Raw genomic sequence first — 22,844 nt, forward strand, 5'->3', positions numbered from 1 at the left:
CAGCCTCTCCTCTTATATCACTGCTGTACTGTAATAAGATATCAGCCTCTCCTCTTATATCACTGCTGTACTGTAATAAGATATCAGCCTCTCCTCTTATATCACAGCTGTACTGTAATAAGATATCAGCCTCTCCTCTTATATCACTGCTGTACTGTAATAAGATATCAGCCTCTCCTCTTATATCACTGCTGTACTGTAATAAGATATCAGCCTCCCCTCTTATATCACTGCTGTACTGTAATAAGATATCAGCCTCTCCTCTTATATCACTGCTGTACTGTAATAAGATATCAGCCTCTCCTCTTATATCACTACTGTACTGTAATAAGATATCAGCCTCTCCTCTTATATCACTACTTTTATAAGATATCAGCCTCTCCTCTTATATCACTACTTTTATAAGATATCAGCCTCTCCTCTTATATCACTGCTGTACTGTAATAAGATATCAGCCTCTCCTCTTATATCACTACTGTACTGTAATAAGATATCAGCCTCTCCTCTTATATCACTACTGTACTGTAATAAGATATCAGCCTCTCCTCTTATATCACTGCTGTACTGTAATAAGATATAAGCCTCTCCTCTTATATCACTGCTGTACTGTAATAAGATATCAGCCTCTCCTCTTATATCACTGCTGTACTGTAATAAGATGATATCAGCCTCTCCTCTTATATCACTGCTGTACTGTAATAAGATATCGGCCTCTCCTCTTATATCACTGCTGTACTGTAATAAGATATCAGCCTCTCCTCTTATATCACTGCTGTACTGTAATAAGATATCAGCCTCTCCTCTTATATCACTGCTGTACTGTAATAAGATATCATCCTCTTATATAACTGCTGTACTGTAATAAGATATCAGCCTCTCCTCTTATATCACTGCTGTACTGTAATAAGATATCATCCTCTTATATAACTGCTGTACTGTAATAAGATATCAGCCTCTCCTCTTATATCACTGCTGTACTGTAATAAGATATCAGCCTCTCCTCTATCACTGCTGTACTGTAATAAGATATCAGCCTCTCCTCTTATATCACTGCTGTACTGTAATAAGGTTATATCAGCCTCTCCTTATATCACTGCTGTACTGTAATAAGATATCAGCCTCTCCTCTTATATCACTGCTGTACTGTAATAAGATATCAGCCCCTCCTCTTATATCACTGCTGTACTGTAATAAGATGATATCAGCCTCTCCTCTTATATCACTGCTGTACTGTAATAAGATATCAGCCTCTCCTCTTATATCACTGCTGTACTGTAATAAGGTATCAGCCTCTCCTCTTATATCACTGCTGTACTGTAATAGGATATCAGCCTCTCCTCTTATATCACTGCTGTACTGTAATAAGATATCAGCCCCTCCTCTTATATCACTGCTGTACTGTAATAAGATGATATCAGCCTCTCCTCTTATATCACTGCTGTACTGTAATAAGATATCAGCCTCTCCTCTTATATCACTGCTGTACTGTAATAAGGTATCAGCCTCTCCTCTTATATCACTGCTGTACTGTAATAGGATATCAGCCTCTCCTCTTATATCACTGCTGTACTGTAATAAGGTTATATCAGCCTCTCCTTATATCACTGCTGTACTGTAATAAGATATCAGCCTCTCCTCTTATATCACTGCTGTACTGTAATAAGATATCAGCCCCTCCTCTTATATCACTGCTGTACTGTAATAAGATGATATCAGCCTCTCCTCTTATATCACTGCTGTACTGTAATAAGATATCAGCCTCTCCTCTTATATCACTGCTGTACTGTAATAAGGTATCAGCCTCTCCTCTTATATCACTGCTGTACTGTAATAAGATATCAGCCTCTCCTCTTATATCACTGCTGTACTGTAATAAGATATCAGCCTCTCCTCTTATATCACTGCTGTACTGTAATAAGATTATATCAGCCTCTCCTCTTATATCACTGCTGTACTGTAATAAGATATCAGCCTCCCCTCTTATATCACTGCTGTACTGTAATAGGATATCAGCCTCTCCTCTTATATCACTGCTGTACTGTAATAAGATATCGGCCTCTCCTCTTATATCACTGCTGTACTGTAATAAGATATCAGCCTCTCCTCTTATATCACTGCTGTACTGTAATAAGATATCAGCCTCTCCTCTTATATCACTGCTGTACTGTAATAAGATTATATCAGCCTCTCCTCTTATATCACTGCTGTACTGTAATAAGATATCAGCCTCTCCTCTTATATCACAGCTGTACTGTAATAAGATATCAGCCTCTCCTCTTATATCACTGCTGTACTGTAATAAGATATCGGCCTCTCCTCTTATATCACTGCTGTACTGTAATAAGATATCGGCCTCTCCTCTTATATCACTGCTGTACTGTAATAAGATATCAGCCTCTCCTCTTATATCACTGCTGTACTGTAATAAGATATCAGCCTCTCCTCTTATATCACTGCTGTACTGTAATAAGATGATATCAGCCTCTCCTCTTATATCACTGCTGTACTGTAATAAGATATCAGCCTCTCCTCTTATATCACTGCTGTACTGTAATAAGATATCAGCCTCTCCTCTTATATCACTGCTGTACTGTAATAAGATATCAGCCTCTCCTCTTATATCACTGCTGTACTGTAATAAGATATCAGCCTCTCCTCTTATATCACTGCTGTACTGTAATAAGATGATATCATAGTTACATAGTTAATATGGTTGAAAAAAGACACATGTCCATCAAGTTCAACCAAGGAGGGGATGGATACAGGGAAGGGGGAGGGGTGATAGGCTCTATACATACAGGGAAGGGGGAGGGGTGATAGGCTCTATACATACAGGGAAGGGGGAGGGGTGATAGGCTCTATACATACAGGGGAGGGGGTGCTATACATATACATTTATATTATTTTGCTCTAAGAACTTGTCTAGGCCGGTTTTGAAGCCCTCTACTGTTTTTGCGATCTCCGTTACTGCTGCCGGCCGGGGACCTTTCCAAGATGGCGCCGTCCCCGGCTTGGCACTCATTTGTTTTCGCCTGCAGCAGCCAAAAGCAAACGAGTGCCGATCTCATTGATCTTTGCTGTATAACTATACAGCAAAGATCTCAATAAGAGATCAAAGTGTATATAATAGAAGTCCCCCAGGGAGAATAACCCTAACCCCAGGGGGGTGGACTAACCCTAACCCCAGGGGGGTGGACTAACCCTAACCCCAGGGGGGTGGACTAACCCTAACCCCAGGGGGGTGGACTAACCCTAACCCCAGGGGGGGTGGACTAACCCTAACCCCAGGGGGGGCGGCATAACCCTAACCCCAGGGGGGGCGGCATAACCCTAACCCCAGGGGGGGCGGCATAACCCTAACCCCAGGGGAGGCGGCATAACCCTAACCCCAGGGGGGGCGGCATAACCCTAACCCCAGGGGGGGCGGCATAACCCTAACCCCAGGGGGGGCGGCATAACCCTAACCCCAGGGGGTGGAATAACCCTAACCCCAGGGGGGGGGCGGCATAACCCTAACCCCGGGGGGGGCGGCATAACCCTAACCCCAGGGGGGGGGGCGTTATAACCCTAACCCCAGGGGGGCTTCTGGCATGTGTAAAAAAAAATGTGTGGCATCAAATCCAGAAAAAAATTAATAAAAAGCGATCAAAAAGTCGCATATGTGCAATCAAGGTACCGATAGAAAGAACGTATCATGGCGCAAAAAATGACACCTGACATCATCATAATCACTGTATATTATATAATGACAGTATATTATCATCATCATCATCACCGTATATTGTATAATGACAGTATATCATCATCACTGTATATTATATAATGACAGTATATCATCATCACTGTATATTATATAATGACAGTATATCATCATCATCACTGTATATTATATGACAGTATATCATCATTATCCCTGTATATTATATAATGACAGTATATCATCATTATCCCTGTATATTATATGACAGTATATCATCATCATCACTGTATATTATATAATGACAGTATATCATCATCACTGTATATTATATAATGACAGTATATCATCATTATCCCTGTATATTATATGACAGTATATCATCATTATCCCTGTATATTATATAATGACAGTATATCATCATTATTACTGTATATTATATAATGACAGTATATCATCATCACTGTATATTATATGACAGTATATCATCATTATCACTGTATATTATATAATGACAGTATATCATCACTGTATATTATATAATGACAGTATATCATCATTATCCCTGTATATTATATGACAGTATATCATCATCATCACTGTATATTATATAATGACAGTATATCATCACTGTATATTATATAATGACAGTATATCATCATTATCACTGTATATTATATAATGACAGTATATCATCATCACTGTATATTATATAATGACAGTATATCATCATCACTGTATATTATATAATGACAGTATATCATCATCATCACTGTATATTATATAATGACAGTATATCATCATCACTGTATATTATATAATGACAGTATATCATCATTATCCCTGTATATTATATGACAGTATATCATCATCACTGTATATTATATAATGACAGTATATCATCATCATCACTGTATATTATATAATGACAGTATATCATCATCACTGTATATTATATAATGACAGTATATCATCATTATCCCTGTATATTATATGACAGTATATCATCATTATCACTGTATATTATATAATGACAGTATATCATCATTATCCCTATATATTATATGACAGTATATCATCATTATCACTGTATATTATATTATGATGAGGTCGGACATTTCCTTTTTTTCCTCTGCAGTCACAACCAGCGGACGACGACATTTAGACACCCGGTGACCGGGGACATTTCTCCAGAGAACGCAGAGTATGACCTCCGAGATGAGTATGTGTCCTCCCACCCGTGACGCATCCCCAACGTGTCAATCTTCGCTTTCTCTATCATGTCACTAAAAAGTAATGATGTCATACACATGAGTGTCCGCCCACTGGGACCTTACTGATGCCCAGAATGATAGGACAGGCCCCTGTGGCTAATAGGAGACTGACTAGTCGTGTCTCTGTGTATGATGGACGGGCTGTGTCTCTGTGATGGGCGGGCTGTGTCTCTGTGTAGGATGGGCGGGCTGTGTCTCTGTGTAGGATGGGCGGGCTGTGTCTCTGTGTATGATGGGCGGGCTGTGTCTGTGTATGATGGACGGGCTGTGTCTCTGTGTATGATGGACGGGCTGTGTCTCTGTGTATGATGGACGGGCTGTGTCTCTGTGTATGATGGACGGGCTGTGTCTCTGTGTATGATGGACGGGCTGTGTCTCTGTGTAGGATGGACGGGCTGTGTCTCTGTGTATGATGGGCGGGCTGTGTCTCTGTGTATGATGGGCGGGCTGTGTCTCTGTGTATGATGAGCGGGCTGTGTCTCTGTGTATGATGGGCGGGCTGTGTCTCTATGATGGGCGGGCTGTGTCTCTGTGTATGATGGGCGGGCTGTGTCTCTGTGTAGGATGGGCGGGCTGTGTCTCTATGATGGGCGGGCTGTGTCTCTGTGTATGATGGGCGGGCTGTGTCTCTGTGTAGGATGGACGGGCTGTGTCTCTGTGTATGATGGGCGGGCTGTGTCTCTGTGTATGATGGGCGGGCTGTGTCTCTGTGTATGATGAGCGGGCTGTGTCTCTGTGTATGATGGGCGGGCTGTGTCTCTATGATGGGCGGGCTGTGTCTCTGTGTATGATGGGCGGGCTGTGTCTCTGTGTAGGATGGGCGGGCTGTGTCTCTATGATGGGCGGGCTGTGTCTCTGTGTATGATGGGCGGGCTGTGTCTCTGTGTATGATGGGCGGGCTGTGTCTCTGTGTAGGATGGACGGGCTGTGTCTCTGTGTATGATGAGCGGGCTGTGTCTCTGTGTATGATGGGCGGGCTGTGTCTCTGTGTAGGATGGTCGGGCTGTGTCTCTGTGTATGATGGGCGGGCTGTGTCTCTGTGTATGATGGGCGGGCTGTGTCTCTATGATGGGCGGGCTGTGTCTCTGTGTATGATGGGCGGGCTGTGTCTCTGTGTATGATGGGCGGGCTGTGTCTCTGTGTAGGATGGACGGGCTGTGTCTCTGTGTATGATGAGCGGGCTGTGTCTCTGTGTATGATGGGCGGGCTGTGTCTCTGTGTAGGATGGGCGGGCTGTGTCTCTGTGTATGATGGGCGGGCTGTGTCTCTGTGTATGATGGGCGGGCTGTGTCTCTGTGTAGGATGGGCGGGCTGTGTCTCTGTGTAGGATGGGTGGGCTGTGTCTCTGTGTAGGATGGGCGGGCTGTGTCTCTGTGTATGATGGGCGGGCTGTGTCTCTGTGTATGATGGGCGGGCTGTGTCTCTGTGTATGATGGGCGGGCTGTGTCTCTGTGTATGATGGGCGGGCTGTGTCTCTGTGTATGATGGGCGGGCTGTGTCTCTGTGTATGATGGGCGGGCTGTGTCTCTGTGTATGATGGGCGGGCTGTGTCTCTGTGTATGATGGGCGGGCTGTGTCTCTGTGTATGATGGACGGGCTGTGTCTCTGTGTATGATGGGCGGGCTGTGTCTCTGTGTATGATGGGCAGGTCGTTTCGTGGTGTATGATGATTGGGTCAGGACTTGATGTACAATTGTCAACAGTAGCGATGCGCGGTGGGGGAACAATGATTTTAGGTCTGGCCCTAAATGAACGATCAGCTGATAACACGATCATCACCTGATCGTTCTCTCTATTTCACCGAGCGATAATCTGCCGATCCGGCCGATTATCGTTACTGTGGAATAGGGCCCTTAGTCTACGGTGGACAGGTTGTGTCCGTGTACGATTGATGGGTCTTGTCTTGGTGTATAATGGTTGAATCATGTCCTGATATACGTGCTGTGTCTTGGTGTGTGATGGAACAAGGCAGCTCCTGCCATCTCCCCCCCCCCCCTCCCCCACTCTCTGTGCTGTGTCCTGTTCCCGCTCTTTGCAGCCTGGAAACTTCTCATTGTAGTGTCTACACCAGAGCTGACAATCTAACTCCTCAGCTGACCTGTAAAGAGTTAATCAGGGGAACCGCAGAGGAGCGTGCACTTTCACGTATCCCCCCCCCCCCTTGCGTCTGACCTGGCGTAACCCATCAGCTTTCAGAGAATGTCGCACATGTTGCACATCTAACACAAATGTGTGACCAAAGAAATGCCTGACCAGTCCCATGTAAATACAACAGAAAGGACTTCAGCTAGTTGATGACTTCACAGGCGTCCAGATGAGACATTGGTATCTGGGGGTCCTGGCCGGTATATGGGGTTCCTGGGTGGTATCTGGGGGTCCTGGCCGGTATATGGGGTTCCTGGGGGATATCTGGGGGTCCTGGCCGGTATATGGGGTTCCTGGGTGGTATCTGGGGGTCGCGGCCGGTATATGGGGTTCCTGGGGGATATCTGGGGGTCCTGGCCGGTATATGGGGTTCCTGGGGGGTATCTGGGGGTCCTGGCCGGTATATGGGGTTTCTGGGTGTTATATGGGGGTCTTTGGTTGTATCTGGGGTGTTTTGGGTGGTATTTGGGGGTCCAAGCAGGTGTATGTTGTTGGTATCTGGGGGTGCTGGGTGTTACGGGGGGGGGGGGGGGGGTATCTGGGGTTCTTGGCTGGTATCTGGGGGTCCATATTCTCCCTCATACAGACAATACACAGACTCAGGAACACAGAGCGGAGCGTATCACTGAGACAATTGGATTATTATTCATCCTGTTATCTGTGCTGCGGATATTACCAGAGTAAATTGGTGATAATCGCCTACAAGTGGCCGGGGAATAAGCGACCATCCGGGGTGAAAACTTTATCATCAGCTCAATAATTAGACAATAAAATATACAGAAACCGTCTCATCCGCTCATGTAGCAGAGTCAGTGTGGTGAGAGCGCCCTCTGGTGCCCAGTATGGGAAAACATGTCTAATCCGCCCATGTAGCAGAGTCAGTGTGGTGAGAGCGCCCTCTGGTGCCCAGTATGGGAAAACATGTCTAATCCGCCCATGTAGCAGTCAGTGTGGTGAGAGCGCCCTCTGGTGCCCAGTATGGGAAAACATGTCTAATCCGCTCATGTAGCAGAGTCAGTGTGGTGAGAGCGCCCTCTGGTGCCCAGTATGGGAAAACATGTCTAATCCGCTCATGTAGCAGAGTCAGTGTGGTGAGAGCGCCCTCTGGTGCCCAGTGTGGGGCAGATTTGGATGCCCTCTCCTACTGCCCGCTACCCTTGCTGCAATCCCCACCCTCCCGCGTGGCTGATCTGCATGACCTGGCTGCAGCCTCTTCTCTTACCCCCGGTGCCCTCGGTGAAGCCCCCTCTCTTACCCCCGGTGCCCTCGCTGCAGCCCCCCTCTCTTACCCCCGGTGCCCTCGCTGCAGCCCCCCTCTCTTACCCCCGGTGCCCTCGGTGAAGCCCCCTCTCTTACCCCCGGTGCCCTCGGTGAAGCCCCCTCTCTTACCCCCGGTGCCCTCGCTGCAGCCCCCTCTCTTACCCCCGGTGCCCTCGCTGCAGCCCCCCCTCTCTTACCCCCGGTGCCCTCGCTGAAGCCCCCCTCTCTTACCCCCGGTGCCCTCGCTGCAGCCTCCTCTCTTACCCCCGGTGCCCTCGCTGCAGCCCCCTCTCTTACCCCCGGTGCTCTCGCTGCAGCCCTCTCTTACCCCCGCTGCCCTCGCTGCAGCCCCCTCTCTTACCCCCGGTGCCCTCGCTGCAGCCCCCTCTCTTACCCCCGCTGCCCTCGCTGCAGCCCCCTCTCTTACCCCCGCTGCCCTCGCTGCAGCCTCCTCTCTTACCCCCGGTGCCCTCGCTGCAGCCCCCTCTCTTACCCCCGCTGCCCTCGCTGCAGCCCTCTCTTACCCCCGGTGCCCTCGCTGCAGCCCCCTCTCTTAGCCCTTGCTGCAGCCCCCTCTCTTACCCCCGGTGCCCTCGCTGCAGCCCCCTCTTACCCCCGCTGCCCTCGCTGCAGCCCCCTCTCTTACCCCCGCTGCCCTCGCTGCAGCCCCCTCTCTTACCCCCGCTGCCCTCGCTGCAGCCCTCTCTTACCCCCGGTGCCCTCGCTGCAGCCCCCTCTCTTACCCCCGGTGCCCTCGCTGCAGCCCCCTCTCTTACCCCCGCTGCCCTCGCTGCAGCCCTCTCTTACCCCCGGTGCCCTCGCTGCAGCCCCCTCTCTTAGCCCTTGCTGCAGCCCCCTCTCTTACCCCCGCTGCCCTCGCTGCAGCCCCCTCTTACCCCCGCTGCCCTCGCTGCAGCCCCCTCTCTTACCCCCGCTGCCCTCGCTGCAGCCCCCTCTCTTACCCCCGCTGCCCTCGCTGCAGCCCTCTCTTACCCCCGGTGCCCTCGCTGCAGCCCCCTCTCTTACCCCCGCTGCCCTCGCTGCAGCCCCCTCTCTTACCCCCGCTGCCCTCGCTGCAGCCCCCTCTCTTACCCCCGCTGCCCTCGCTGCAGCCCTCTCTTACCCCCGGTGCCCTCGCTGCAGCCCCCTCTCTTACCCCCGGTGCCCTCGCTGCAGCCCCCTCTCTTACCCCCGCTGCCCTCGCTGCAGCCCTCTCTTACCCCCGGTGCCCTCGCTGCAGCCCCCTCTCTTAGCCCTTGCTGCAGCCCCCTCTCTTACCCCCGCTGCCCTCGCTGCAGCCCCCTCTTACCCCCGCTGCCCTCGCTGCAGCCCCCTCTCTTACCCCCGCTGCCCTCGCTGCAGCCCCCTCTCTTACCCCTGCTGCCCTCGCTGCAGCCCTCTCTTACCCCCGGTGCCCTCGCTGCAGCCCCCTCTCTTACCCCCGTTGCCCTCGCTGCAGCCCCCTCTCTTACCCCCGGTGCCCTCGCTGCAGCCCCCTCTCTTACCCCCGTTGCCCTTGCTGCAGCCCCCTCTCTTACCCCCGCTGCCCTCGCTGCAGCCCCCTCTTACCCCCGCTGCCCTCGCTGCAGCCCCCTCTCTTACCCCCGCTGCCCTCGCTGCAGTGCCTTCCTTATGTGTCAGCCCGGGCAGCACTGCAGTCCTGTAGAGCAGCACTCGGTGCCCTCACTGCAGTCATTCACCCGGGCACAGCTGCTGCTGCTGGTGCCTGCTCCGGCGCCCGTCTCTGCTGCATCGTCCTCACACTAAGTCATTTGTCTCCCCAGGGACAGCTCCATCATGTCTCCTCAGCAGATGAACCAAAGACCCCACAGCATGGTGAGTGAGGGGTCCACGGCGGTGACCACCTCCACTGCAGACTCCAGGCCCCCCCACAAGGTGAGTCACTGCCCTGCAGGTGTGTCCTCCGGGGGCGCCAGCAGGAAGTCAGGGGCATCCAGGGGCAGAAACAGTTGTGAGACCCCATTGTTTACAACCCAGGCCGGTCCTGTTATTACTGTGAGACCCCATTGTTTACACCCCAGGCCGGTCCTGTTATTACTGTGAGACCCCATTGTTTACACCCCAGGCCGGTCCTGTTATTACTGTGAGACCCCATTGTTTACACCCCAGGCCGGTCCTGTTATTACTGTGAGACCCCATTGTTTATACCCCAGACTGGTCCTGTTATTACTGTGAGACCCCATTGTTTACACCCCAGGCCGGTCCTGTTATCACTGTGAGACCCCATTGTTTATACCCCAGACTGGTCCTGTTATTACTGTGAGACCCCATTGTTTATACCCCTGGATGGTCCTGTTATTACTGTGAGACCCCATTGTTTACACCCCAGCCTGGTCCTGTTATTACTGTGAGACCCCATTGTTTACACCCCAGGCCGGTCCTGTTATTACCGTGAGACCCCATTGTTTACACCCAGGCCGGTCCTGTTATTACTGTGAGACCCCATTGTTTACACCCCAGGCTGGTCCTGTTATTACTCTGAGACCCCATTGTTTACACCCCAGCCTGGTTCTGTTATTTCTGTGAGACCCCATTGTTTATACCCCAGACTGGTCCTGTTATTACTGTGAGACCCCATTGTTTACACCCCAGACTGGTCCTGTTATTACTGTGAGACCCCATTGTTTATACCCCAGGCCAGTCCTGTTATTACTGTGAGACCCCATTGTTTACACCCCAGGATGGTCCTGTTATTACTGTGAGACCCCATTGTTTACACCCCAGCCTGGTGCTGTTATTACTGTAAGATCCCATTGTTTATACCCCTGGATGGTCCTGTTATTACTGCGAGACCCCATTGGTTACATCCCAGGCTGGTCCTGTTATTACTGTGAGACCCCATTGTTTACACCCTAGGCTGGTCCTGTTATTACTGTGAGACCCGATTGTTTATACCCCAGGCCGGTCCTGTTATTACTGTGAGACCCCATTGTTTACACCCTAGGCTGGTCCTGTTATTACTGTGAGACCCCATTGTTTATACCCCTGATTGGTCCTGTTATTACTGTGAGACCCAATTGGTTACACCCCAGGCCGGTCCTGTTATTTCTGTAAGACCCCATTGTTTACACCCCAGACTGGTCCTGTTATTACTGTGAGACCCCATTGTTTACACCCCAGGCCGGTCCTGTTATTACTGTGAGACCCCATTGTTTATACCCCAGGCCGGTCCTGTTATTACTGTGAGACCCCATTGTTTACACCCCAGGCCGGTCCTGTTATTACTGTGAGACCCCATTGTTTATACCCCAGACTGGTCCTGTTATTACTGTGAGACCCCATTGTTTACACCCCAGGCCGGTCCTGTTATCACTGTGAGACCCCATTGTTTATACCCCAGACTGGTCCTGTTATTACTGTGAGACCCCATTGTTTATACCCCTGGATGGTCCTGTTATTACTGTGAGACCCCATTGTTTACACCCCAGCCTGGTCCTGTTATTACTGTGAGACCCCATTGTTTACACCCCAGGCCGGTCCTGTTATTACCGTGAGACCCCATTGTTTACACCCCAGGCCGGTCCTGTTATTACTGTGAGACCCCATTGTTTACACCCCAGGCTGGTCCTGTTATTACTCTGAGACCCCATTGTTTACACCCCAGCCTGGTTCTGTTATTTCTGTGAGACCCCATTGTTTATACCCCAGACTGGTCCTGTTATTACTGTGAGACCCCATTGTTTACACCCCAGACTGGTCCTGTTATTACTGTGAGACCCCATTGTTTATACCCCTGGATGGTCCTGTTATTACTGTGAGACCCCATTGTTTACACCCCAGGATGGTCCTGTTATTACTGTGAGACCCCATTGTTTACACCCCAGCCTGGTGCTGTTATTACTGTAAGATCCCATTGTTTATACCCCTGGATGGTCCTGTTATTACTGCGAGACCCCATTGGTTACATCCCAGGCTGGTCCTGTTATTACTGTGAGACCCCATTGTTTACACCCTAGGCTGGTCCTGTTATTACTGTGAGACCCGATTGTTTATACCCCAGGCCGGTCCTGTTATTACTGTGAGACCCCATTGTTTACACCCTAGGCTGGTCCTGTTATTACTGTGAGACCCCATTGTTTATACCCCTGATTGGTCCTGTTATTACTGTGAGACCCAATTGGTTACACCCCAGGCCGGTCCTGTTATTTCTGTAAGACCCCATTGTTTACACCCCAGACTGGTCCTGTTATTACTGTGAGACCCCATTGTTTACACCCCTGGCTAGTCCTGTTATCACTGTGAGACCCCATTGTTTACACCCCAGGCTGGTCCTGTTATCACTGTGAGTCCCCATTGTTTACACCCCAGGCCGGTCCTGTTATTACTGTGAGACCCCATTGTTTACACCCCAGGCTGGTCCTGTTATTACTCTGAGACCCCATTGTTTACACCCCAGCCTGGTCCTGTTATTTCTGTGAGACCCCATTGTTTATACCCCAGACTGGTCCTGTTATTACTGTGAGACCCCATTGTTTACACCCCAGACTGGTCCTGTTATTACTGTGAGACCCCATTGTTTATACCCCAGGCCGGTCCTGTTATTACTGTGAGACCCCATTGTTTACACCCCAGGATGGTCCTGTTATTACTGTGAGACCCCATTGTTTACACCCCAGCCTGGTCCTGTTATTACTGTAAGATCCCATTGTTTATACCCCTGGATGGTCCTGTTATTACTGCGAGACCCCATTGTTTACACCCCAGGCCGGTCCTGTTATCACTATGAGACCCCATTGTTTATACCCCAGGCCGGTCCTGTTATTACTGTGAGACCCCATTGTTTACACCCCAGGCCGGTCCTGTTATTACTGTGAGACCCCATTGTTTATACCCCAGACTGGTCCTGTTATTACTATGAGACCCCATTGCTTACACCCCAGACTGGTCCTGTTATTACTGTGAGACCCCATTGTTTATACCCCTGATTGGTCCTGTTATTACTGTGAGACCCAATTGGTTACACCCCAGGCCGGTCCTGTTATTTCTGTAAGACCCCATTGTTTACACCCCAGACTGGTCCTGTTATTACTGTGAGACCCCATTGTTTACACCCCTGGCTAGTCCTGTTATCACTGTGAGACCCCATTGTTTACACCCCAGGCCGGTCCTGTTATTACTGTGAGTCCCCATTGTTTACACCCCAGGCCGGTCCTGTTATTACTGTGAGACACCATTGTTTACTCCCATGGCTGGTCCTATGTTCATTGTAAGCCCCTATTGTTTACACCCCCTGCTGGTCCTGTTATCATTGTGACACCCCAGGCCGGCCCTGTTATTACTTTGAGACCCCATTGTTTACACCCCTGGATGGTCCTGTTATTACTGTGAGACCCCATTGTTTACACCCCTGGATGGTCCTGTTATTACTGTGAGACCCCATTGTTTACACCCCCAGCCTGGTGCTGTTATTACTGTGAGACCCCATTGTTTATACCCCCAGCTGGTCCTTGGCCGGGTGTACTGTTATTACCGTGAGACCCCCCCCCCCGGCTGCTGCTGCGGGGTGGCTGTGTGACACAATCGTGCAGATCACTCAGGAACTTAAGAATTTGCAATGCATATGAGGAGTGCGGCGCAATGTGTCTGCGAAGAATTTGGGGGGAGGGATACACTGGATATGGTATATACTACGATAGTACACAGTGTATAACAGTCCAAGTACAGCTCCCAGCATGCCTAGAGGTTGTCTGTGTGGGCATGCTGAGAGTTGTAGTTACGGGGAGCATCTTCCTCTGCACCGTGCGCCCCCTGATGTATAAGCCGCCATCTTTACTGCTGCTGTGTATATATTCCTCTGCACCGTGCGCCCCTGATGTATAAGCCGCCATCTTTACTGCTGCTGTGTATATATTCCTCTGCACCGTGCGCCCCTGATGTATAAGCGCCATCTTTAGGCCGCTGTATATATATTCCTCTGCACCGTGCGCCCCCTGATGTATAAGCCGCCATCTTTACTGCTGCTGTGTATATATATTCCTCTGCACCGTGTGCCCCTGATGTATAAGCCGCCATCTTTAGGCTGCTGTGTATATATATTCCTCTGCACCGTGCACCCCTGATGTATAAGCCGCCATCTTTATGCTGCTGTATAAATATTCCTCTGCACCGTCCGCCCCCTGATGTATAAGCCGCCATCTTTAGGCCGCTGTATATATTTTCCTCTTCACCGTGCGCCCCTGATGTATAAGCCGCCATCTTTAGGCCGCTGTATATATATTCCTCTGCACCGTGCGCCCCTGATGTATAAGCCGCCAACTTTACTGCTGCTGTGTATATATATTCCTCTGCACCGTGCGCCCCCTGATGTATAAGCCGCCATCTTTAGGCCGCTGTATATATATTCCTCTGCACCGTGCTCCCCTGATGTATAAGCCGCCATCTTTAGGCCGCTGTATATATATTCCTCTGCACCGTGCGCCCCCTGATGTATAAGCCGCCATCTTTAGGCCGCTGTATATATATTCCTCTGCACCGTGCGCCCCTGATGTATAAGCCTCCATCTTTATGCTGCTGTGTATATATATTCCTCTGCACCGTGCGCCCCTGATGTATAAGCCGCCATCTTTAGGCCGCTGTATATATATTCCTCTGCACCATGCGCCCCCTGATGTATAAGCCGCCATCTTTAGGCCGCTGTATGTATATTCCTCTGCACCGTGCGCCCCCTGATGTATAAGCCGCCATCTTTAGGCCGCTGTATATATATTCCTCTGCACCGTGCGCCCCTGATGTATAAGCCGCCATCTTTACTGCTGCTGTGTATATATATTCCTCTGCACCGTGCGCCCCTGATGTATAAGCCGCCATCTTTAGGCCGCTGTATATATATTACTCTGCACCGTGCGCCCCTGATGTATAAGCCGCCATCTTTAGGCCGCTGTATATATATTCCTCTGCACCGTGCGCCCCTGATGTATAAGCCGCCATCTTTAGGCCGCTGTATATATATTCCTCTGCACCGTGCGCCCCTGATGTATAAGCCGCCATCTTTAGGCCGCTGTATATATATTCGTCTGCACCGTGCGCCCCTGATGTATAAGCCGCCATCTTTACTGCTGCTGTATATATATTCCTCTGCACCGTGCGCCCCTGATGTATAAGCCGCCATCTTTACTGCTGCTGTGTATATATATTCCTCTGCACCGTGCGCCCCTGATGTATAAGCCGCCATCTTTAGGCCGCTGTATATATATTCCTCTGCACCGTGCGCCCCTGATGTATAAGCCGCCATCTTTAGGCCGCTGTATATATATTCCTCTGCACCGTGTGCCCCCTGATGTATAAGCCGCCATCTTTAGGCCGCTGTATATATATTCCTCTGCACCGTGCGCCCCTGATGTATAAGCCGCCATCTTTACTGCTGCTGTGTATATATATTCCTCTGCACCGTGCGCCCCTGATGTATAAGCCGCCATCTTTAGGCCGCTGTATATATATTCCTCTGCACCGTGCGCCCCTGATGTATAAGCCGCCATCTTTAGGCCGCTGTATATATATTCCTCTGCACCGTGCGCCCCTGATGTATAAGCCGCCATCTTTAGGCCGCTGTATATATATTCCTCTGCACCGTGCGCCCCTGATGTATAAGCCGCCATCTTTAGGCCGCTGTATATATATTCCTCTGCACCGTGCGCCCCTGATGTATAAGCCGCCATCTTTAGGCCGCTGTATATATATTCCTCTGCACTGTGCGCCCCCTGATGTATAAGCCGCCATCTTTACTGCTGCTGTGTATATATATTCCTCTGCACCGTGCGCCCCCTGATGTATAAGCCGCCATCTTTAGGCCGCTGTATATATATTCCTCTGCACCGTGCGCCCCTGATGTATAAGCCGCCATCTTTAGGCCGCTGTATATATATTCCTCTGCACCGTGCGCCCCCTGATGTATAAGCCGCCATCTTTAGGCCGCTGTATATATATTCCTCTGCACCGTGCGCCCCCTGATGTATAAGCCGCCATCTTTAGGCCGCTGTATATATATTCCTCTGCACCGTGCGCCCCTGATGTATAAGCCGCCATCTTTAGGCCGCTGTATATATATTCCTCTGCACCGTGCGCCCCTGATGTATAAGCCGCCATCTGTAGGCCGCTGTATATATATTCCTCTGCACCGTGCGCCCCTGATGTATAAGCCGCCATCTTTAGGCCGCTGTATATATATTCCTCTGCACCGTGCGCCCCTGATGTATAAGCCGCCATCTTTAGGCCACTGTATATATATTCCTCTGCACAGTGCGCCCCTGATGTATAAGCCGCCATCTTTAGGCCGCTGTATGTATATTCCTCTGCACCATGCGCCCCTGATGTATAAGCCGCCATCTTTAGGCCGCTGTATATATATTCCTCTGCACCGTGCGCCCCCTGATGTATAAGCCGCCATCTTTAGGCCGCTGTATATATATTCCTCTGCACAGTGCGCCCCTGATGTATAAGCCGCCATCTTTAGGCCGCTGTATGTATATTCCTCTGCACCGTGCGCCCCCTGATGTATAAGCCGCCATCTTTACTGCTGCTGTGTATATATATTCCTCTGCACCGTGCGCCCCTGATGTATAAGCCGCCATCTTTAGGCCGCTGTATATATATTCCTCTGCACCGTGCGCCCCCTGATGTATAAGCCGCCATCTTTAGGCCGCTGTATATATATTCCTCTGCACAGTGCGCCCCTGATGTATAAGCCGCCATCTTTAGGCCGCTGTATGTATATTCCTCTGCACCGTGCGCCCCTGATGTATAAGCCGCCATCTTTATGTGTATTCCCCGTTTATACCTTACCTTCTCTGTGATGTCATCTTCAGGCTCCTAAATCCGTGGGGAAGGTTTACAGTTTCGGCAAGAGAAACCAGTCCATAAAGAGGAACCCCAGTGTGCCGGTGCTGGTGCGGGGATGGCTCTACAAGCAGGTGGGTGCAGGGCCGGTGGTCGGGGGCGCTAGTGTCAGCCATGTCCTCATTGTCTTCTTGTGCCCCCTACAGGACAGTGCAGGGATGAAGCTGTGGAAGCGGCGCTGGTTTCTGCTCTCTGATCACTGTCTCTTTTACTATAAAGGTGAGGAGTATGGAGGAGGAGCGTAATAACCGCACTGTAATAACATGTCATACTCACCCTGCTCTCCCCCATACAGACAGCAGGGAAGAGGCCGTCCTGGGCAGCATCCCCCTCCTGGGTTACACCATCTCCCCCACAGCGCTGGAGGATCGCCTCAACCGCAAGTTCTCCTTTAAGGTAACCAGGGTCTGTGTGCAGCGTGATTGGTGGAGGAGGACGCCCATCTGTGTGTAGTCACCCCCTCCCCCACAGGGACACCCATAATAGCCAACTAGGATCTGATTGTTGGCACAGGATTTGTTCTGATCGATGACCTCATAGATCTAGTATAATCTATGACATCATAAAGCACTGCACTACATATATTATAATCTGTGACATCATAGAGTGGCTCTGGATCTGTTATAATCGATGACATCATGAATAGCGGTGCTGGATCTGTTATAATTGATGACGTCATGCGGTGCTGGATCTGTTATAATTGATGACGTCATGTGGTGCTGGATCTGTTATAATTGATGACGTCATGTGGTGCTGGATCTGTTTTAACCTATGACATCATGCGTGCTGGGTCTGTTATAATTGATGACATCATGCGGCGCTGGATCTGCTATAATCTATGACATCATGCGGTGCTGGATCTGTTATAATTGATGACATCATGCGGTGCTGGATCTGTTATAATTGATGACGTCATGTGGTGCTGGATCTGGTATAACCTTTGACATCATGCGGTGCTGGATCTGTTGTAATTGATGACATCATGCAGTGCTGGATCTGTTATAATCTATGACATCATGCGGTGCTGGATCTGTTATAATTGATGACGTCATGCAGTGCTGGATCTATTATAATCTATGACATCATGCGGTGCTGGGTCTGTTAGAATCTATGACGTCATGCGGTGCTGGATCTGTTATAATTGATGACGTCATGCGGTGCTGGATCTGGTATAACCTATGACATCATGCAGTGCTGGATCTGTTATAACCTTTGACATCATGCGGTACTGGATCTGTTATAACCTTTGACATCATGCGGTGCTGGATCTGTTATAATTGATGACATCATGCGGTGCTGGATCTGGTATAATCTATGACATCATGCGGTGCTGGATCTGGTATAACCTATGACATCATGGCGCCAGGTCCTGCAGTATCCAGCTAGGATCAGTGTGGAGCCCCAGGCCCTGCGTGTCTGCAGCGCTCCTTGCGCTCCCCGGCTTCTCACTATCTCATTCATCTCTAATTGTTTTCCGCATTCCTTCCGTCTGAGGCCGAGCGATCTGTTCTGCATGGTTGACTGCGGACGCTGATCATTTATGTGGGAGCTCCGCCCCCTGCAGTGAGGTCAGCGCAGAGCAAACGTGAGAAAAATGTAAGTGTGTGCCATAACCGGAAAAGAACCGGCAGTAAACAGCGCAGGTAGCAGACTCCTGGATGGTATCGGTAACACCGCAGGCTCCTGGATGGTATCGGTAACACCGCAGGCTCCTGGATGGTATCGGTAACACCGCAGGCTCCTGGATGGTATCGGTAACACCGCAGGCTCCTGGATGGTATCGGTAACACCGCAGGCTCCTGGATGGTATCAGTAACACCGCAGGCTCCTGGATGGTATCAGTCACACACCGCAGGCTCCTGGATGGTATCGGTAACACCGCAGGCTCCTGGATGGTATCGGTCACACACCGCAGGCTCCTGGATGGTATCTGTAACACCGCAGGCTCCTGGATGGTATCGGTAACACCGCAGGCTCCTGGATGGTATCGGTAACACCGCAGGCTCCTGGATGGTATCGGTCACACACCGCAGGCTCCTGGATGGTATCGGTAACACCGCAGGCTCCTGGATGGTATCGGTCACACACCGCAGGCTCCTGGATGGTATCGGTCACACACCGCAGGCTCCTGGATGGTATCGGTCACACACCGCAGGCTCCTGGATGGTATCGGTCACACACCGCAGGCTCCTGGATGGTATCGGTCACACACCGCAGGCTCCTGGATGGTATCGGTCACACACCGCAGGCTCCTGGATGGTATCGGTCACACACCGCAGGCTCCTGGATGGTATCGGTCACACACCGCAGGCTCCTGGATGGTATCAGTAACACCGCAGGCTCCTGGATGGTATCAGTAACACCGCAGGCTCCTGGATGGTATCGGTAACACCGCAGGCTCCTGGATGGTATCGGTAACACCGCAGGCTCCTGGATGGTATCGGTAACACCGCAGGCTCCTGGATGGTATCGGTAACACCGCAGGCTCCTGGATGGTATCGGTAACACCGCAGGCTCCTGGATGGTATCGGTAACACCGCAGGCTCCTGGATGGTATCGGTAACACCGCAGGCTCCTGGATGGTATCGGTAACACCGCAGGCTCCTGGATGGTATCGGTAACACCGCAGGATCCTGGATGGTATCGGTCACACACCGCAGGATCCTGGATGGTATCAGTAACACCGCAGGCTCCTGGATGGTATCAGTAACACCGCAGGCTCCTGGATGGTATCGGTCACACACCGCAGGCTCCTGGATGGTATCGGTCACACACCGCAGGTTCCTGGATGGTATTGGTAACACCGCAGGCTCCTGGATGGTATTGGTAACACCGCAGGCTCCTGGATGGTATCGGTAACACCGCAGGCTCCTGGATGGTATCGGTAACACCGCAGGCTCCTGGATGGTATCGGTCACACACCGCAGGTTCCTGGATGGTATCAGTAACACCGCAGGCTCCTGGATGGTATCGGTCACACACCGCAGGTTCCTGGATGGTATCAGTAACACCGCAGGCTCCTGGATGGTATCGGTCACACACCGCAGGCTCCTGGATGGTATCGGTCACACACCGCAGGCTCCTGGATGGTATCGGTCACACACCGCAGGCTCCTGGATGGTATCGGTCACACCGCAGGCTCCTGGATGGTATCGGTAACACCGCAGGCTCCTGGATGGTATCGGTAACACCGCAGGCTCCTGGATGGTATCGGTCACACACCGCAGGTTCCTGGATGGTATCAGTAACACCGCAGGCTCCTGGATGGTATCGGTCACACCGCAGGCTCCTGGATGGTATCGGTAACACCGCAGGCTCCTGGATGGTATCGGTAACACCGCAGGCTCCTGGATGGTATCGGTCACACACCGCAGGTTCCTGGATGGTATCGGTAACACCGCAGATCTTACACAAAAATCAGATGTGAAATCCACATCAAAAATCACATTGTTCCAGATCACCGATCCTTACCGCGGTTTATTTCCATGTGGATAAAGATTTTGGCTGCAGATCTGTTGCAGTTTACACAATAAGATCCAGGGAGTGGATACACAACAAAAACTATGGGCATAGAGTCTGAATAATATGAAATTTATTTACCATGATGCATAACGTAACATGATTAAAAATCAAATATTGCATAAAAAATGTATATATACTTTTAAAATAACCACACAATAATAAAATTACATATAAAAAATGACCCACATAAATAATTAACCAGATTGTGAGTGTTAGAAAGCGTCTACTACAGTGTCAGAGATACGTGAACATAGCCACCATATTAGTAAAAGGACAATATAATTATCTACAGACAATACAAAATCTCCATAGTATTTACCACTCGCCCATAATAACTATGTGGGTCACGACTGTCCCTACGATTGTTTCACCAACCCCGGCTTCCTCAGGGAACACCCCCTTCTCTATCCCCTTCTCCCTTATATGTGATGGACTCCTAATTGCTTAATTTCACTTCCGGGTCAGCGGCTCACCCCACGTACGCATGGCCGCGGCGTCTGACGTCACAGACATGCGCACGGAGGGAATTGAGGCCGCCCGAAAGCGACTCCAGCATCAACAACCCGTCGGGCGCGCTCACCCTTCAGCAAAGGAGTCCCAGATTTAACCCAATACTCTCTGGGGCAGCGGTGGCCTGATAGTATGTTAAGATATATATCTCTAATAAAATAATGTAAAAATTATGACTCAACCGTGATCATTGATAAATACAAAATATACCTAGAAATAAATAAGTGTAATTTATAATAAAAAACGTGTATATATATATATAATTCATAATCTATTGTGAATACATAATCAAAATAAGGGGTGAATATAAAGTGCCAACAATAAATTGATAAATAGATGATGTGGTGACAATCAAAAAATCTCTAAATACATATAAAACGCAACAAGTGAAAAACCTGCTATGACTGCATGATGTGAATAGTGTTGAAAAACATTTTCTCTATTAATTAATTTATTTACATATTATTTATATTATCCCTCAATAATGCAATCCTATAATCCCAATAACATAATCAGGTCCACAGAAAGTTATTTAGTTAGCATAGTCGATCCATCCCAGATTCCGGATATCTTGAAATCTCACACCCTATAATAGGCAGAGAAACCTATCATAACAGAGAGAAATAAAGTACAGAAAAAGAAGAAACCTTAGTACCAAAGTAAGTCACAGAAAGACTACGGGTTCCTAAAAATGGAACAAAGCTGCAATTCTCATTGAGCCCAGCGGGAGCCACTGTACCTAATAATGTTATCCAGCGGCATTCCTTCTGGGCCAAGATCTTCCTCACATTGCCACCTCTAATTCCGACCTTGACCTTTTCAATCCCTCTCACTTGGAAACTTTTTGGGTCACTTCCATGGAACATTTTGAAGTGACGGGGAATTGTTTTTAGAGTATCCACATCTTCCACATCTTTGGCTGCCACTATGCCCCTTACATGTTCTCTTACCCTGACTTTTAATTCACGTGCGGTCAAGCCCACGTTTATTTTAACGCAACCACAAGTGGCATAGTATACCACATGTGTACTATTAGGGCTCGTTCCCACTGAGCAAAAGCAGCTGAATTTCTGCGCTGAATCAGCGCTGAAATTTCAGCCGTTAAAATAGGTGCAGAGCTAATTTCCATTGTGTTGAATGGAGATTCTGCTCTGCAGTTCACACAGTGGAATTTCCGCACTGAACTAATCCGCTTTCCGCCAGAAGAATGAACATGTTCATTCTTCCGCTAGCGAAAGCCTATACAAATCAATGGGGCTCTGATTTTCTGTTTCAGCGCGGATTCAGCGCGGAATACAAGCGTAATACAAGCGGAAATTACTCGCTGAATCAGCGCGGAAATGGGGAAAAGGGGGGGGGAGGAGGATTGTAGTATATGTTCTGGTATAGTCTAGTTTACTCACCAAATACTCGCTGAATTTCAGCGCTGAATGCATGCGGATTCAGCGCGGATTCTTCGAGTATTCCGCGCTGAATTTGTCAAGAGCTGATTACGAGCTGAACACTTTCCTAGCAGAATACGCAGGGATTCTGCTTGCATTCTGCTTATATTCTGCTCGGAATTCAGCGTCAGTTGATTTCAG

At 49.6% G+C, this 22,844-nt stretch overlaps 1 protein-coding gene across 5 annotated transcripts in view; it reads left to right on the plus strand.

Moving 5' to 3' along the window:
• Nucleotides 1-22,844, plus strand: part of PLEKHA7 (pleckstrin homology domain containing A7) — a 144,006-nt gene that overhangs the window by 74,346 nt on the left and 46,816 nt on the right. For all 5 annotated transcript variants that reach the window (XM_069964987.1, XM_069964986.1, XM_069964989.1 and 2 more), the window contains 5 exons: nucleotides 4,836-4,919; nucleotides 10,161-10,272; nucleotides 17,199-17,303; nucleotides 17,376-17,448; nucleotides 17,525-17,625. In XM_069964987.1, coding sequence (XP_069821088.1) covers nucleotides 4,836-4,919; nucleotides 10,161-10,272; nucleotides 17,199-17,303; nucleotides 17,376-17,448; nucleotides 17,525-17,625 — 475 coding nt within the window. The remainder of the gene's footprint in view (nucleotides 1-4,835; nucleotides 4,920-10,160; nucleotides 10,273-17,198; nucleotides 17,304-17,375; nucleotides 17,449-17,524; nucleotides 17,626-22,844) is intronic.

This window comes from Dendropsophus ebraccatus, chromosome 4 (genome assembly GCF_027789765.1).
Source record: "Dendropsophus ebraccatus isolate aDenEbr1 chromosome 4, aDenEbr1.pat, whole genome shotgun sequence".
In the NCBI taxonomy this organism is placed as follows: domain Eukaryota; kingdom Metazoa; phylum Chordata; class Amphibia; order Anura; family Hylidae; genus Dendropsophus; species Dendropsophus ebraccatus.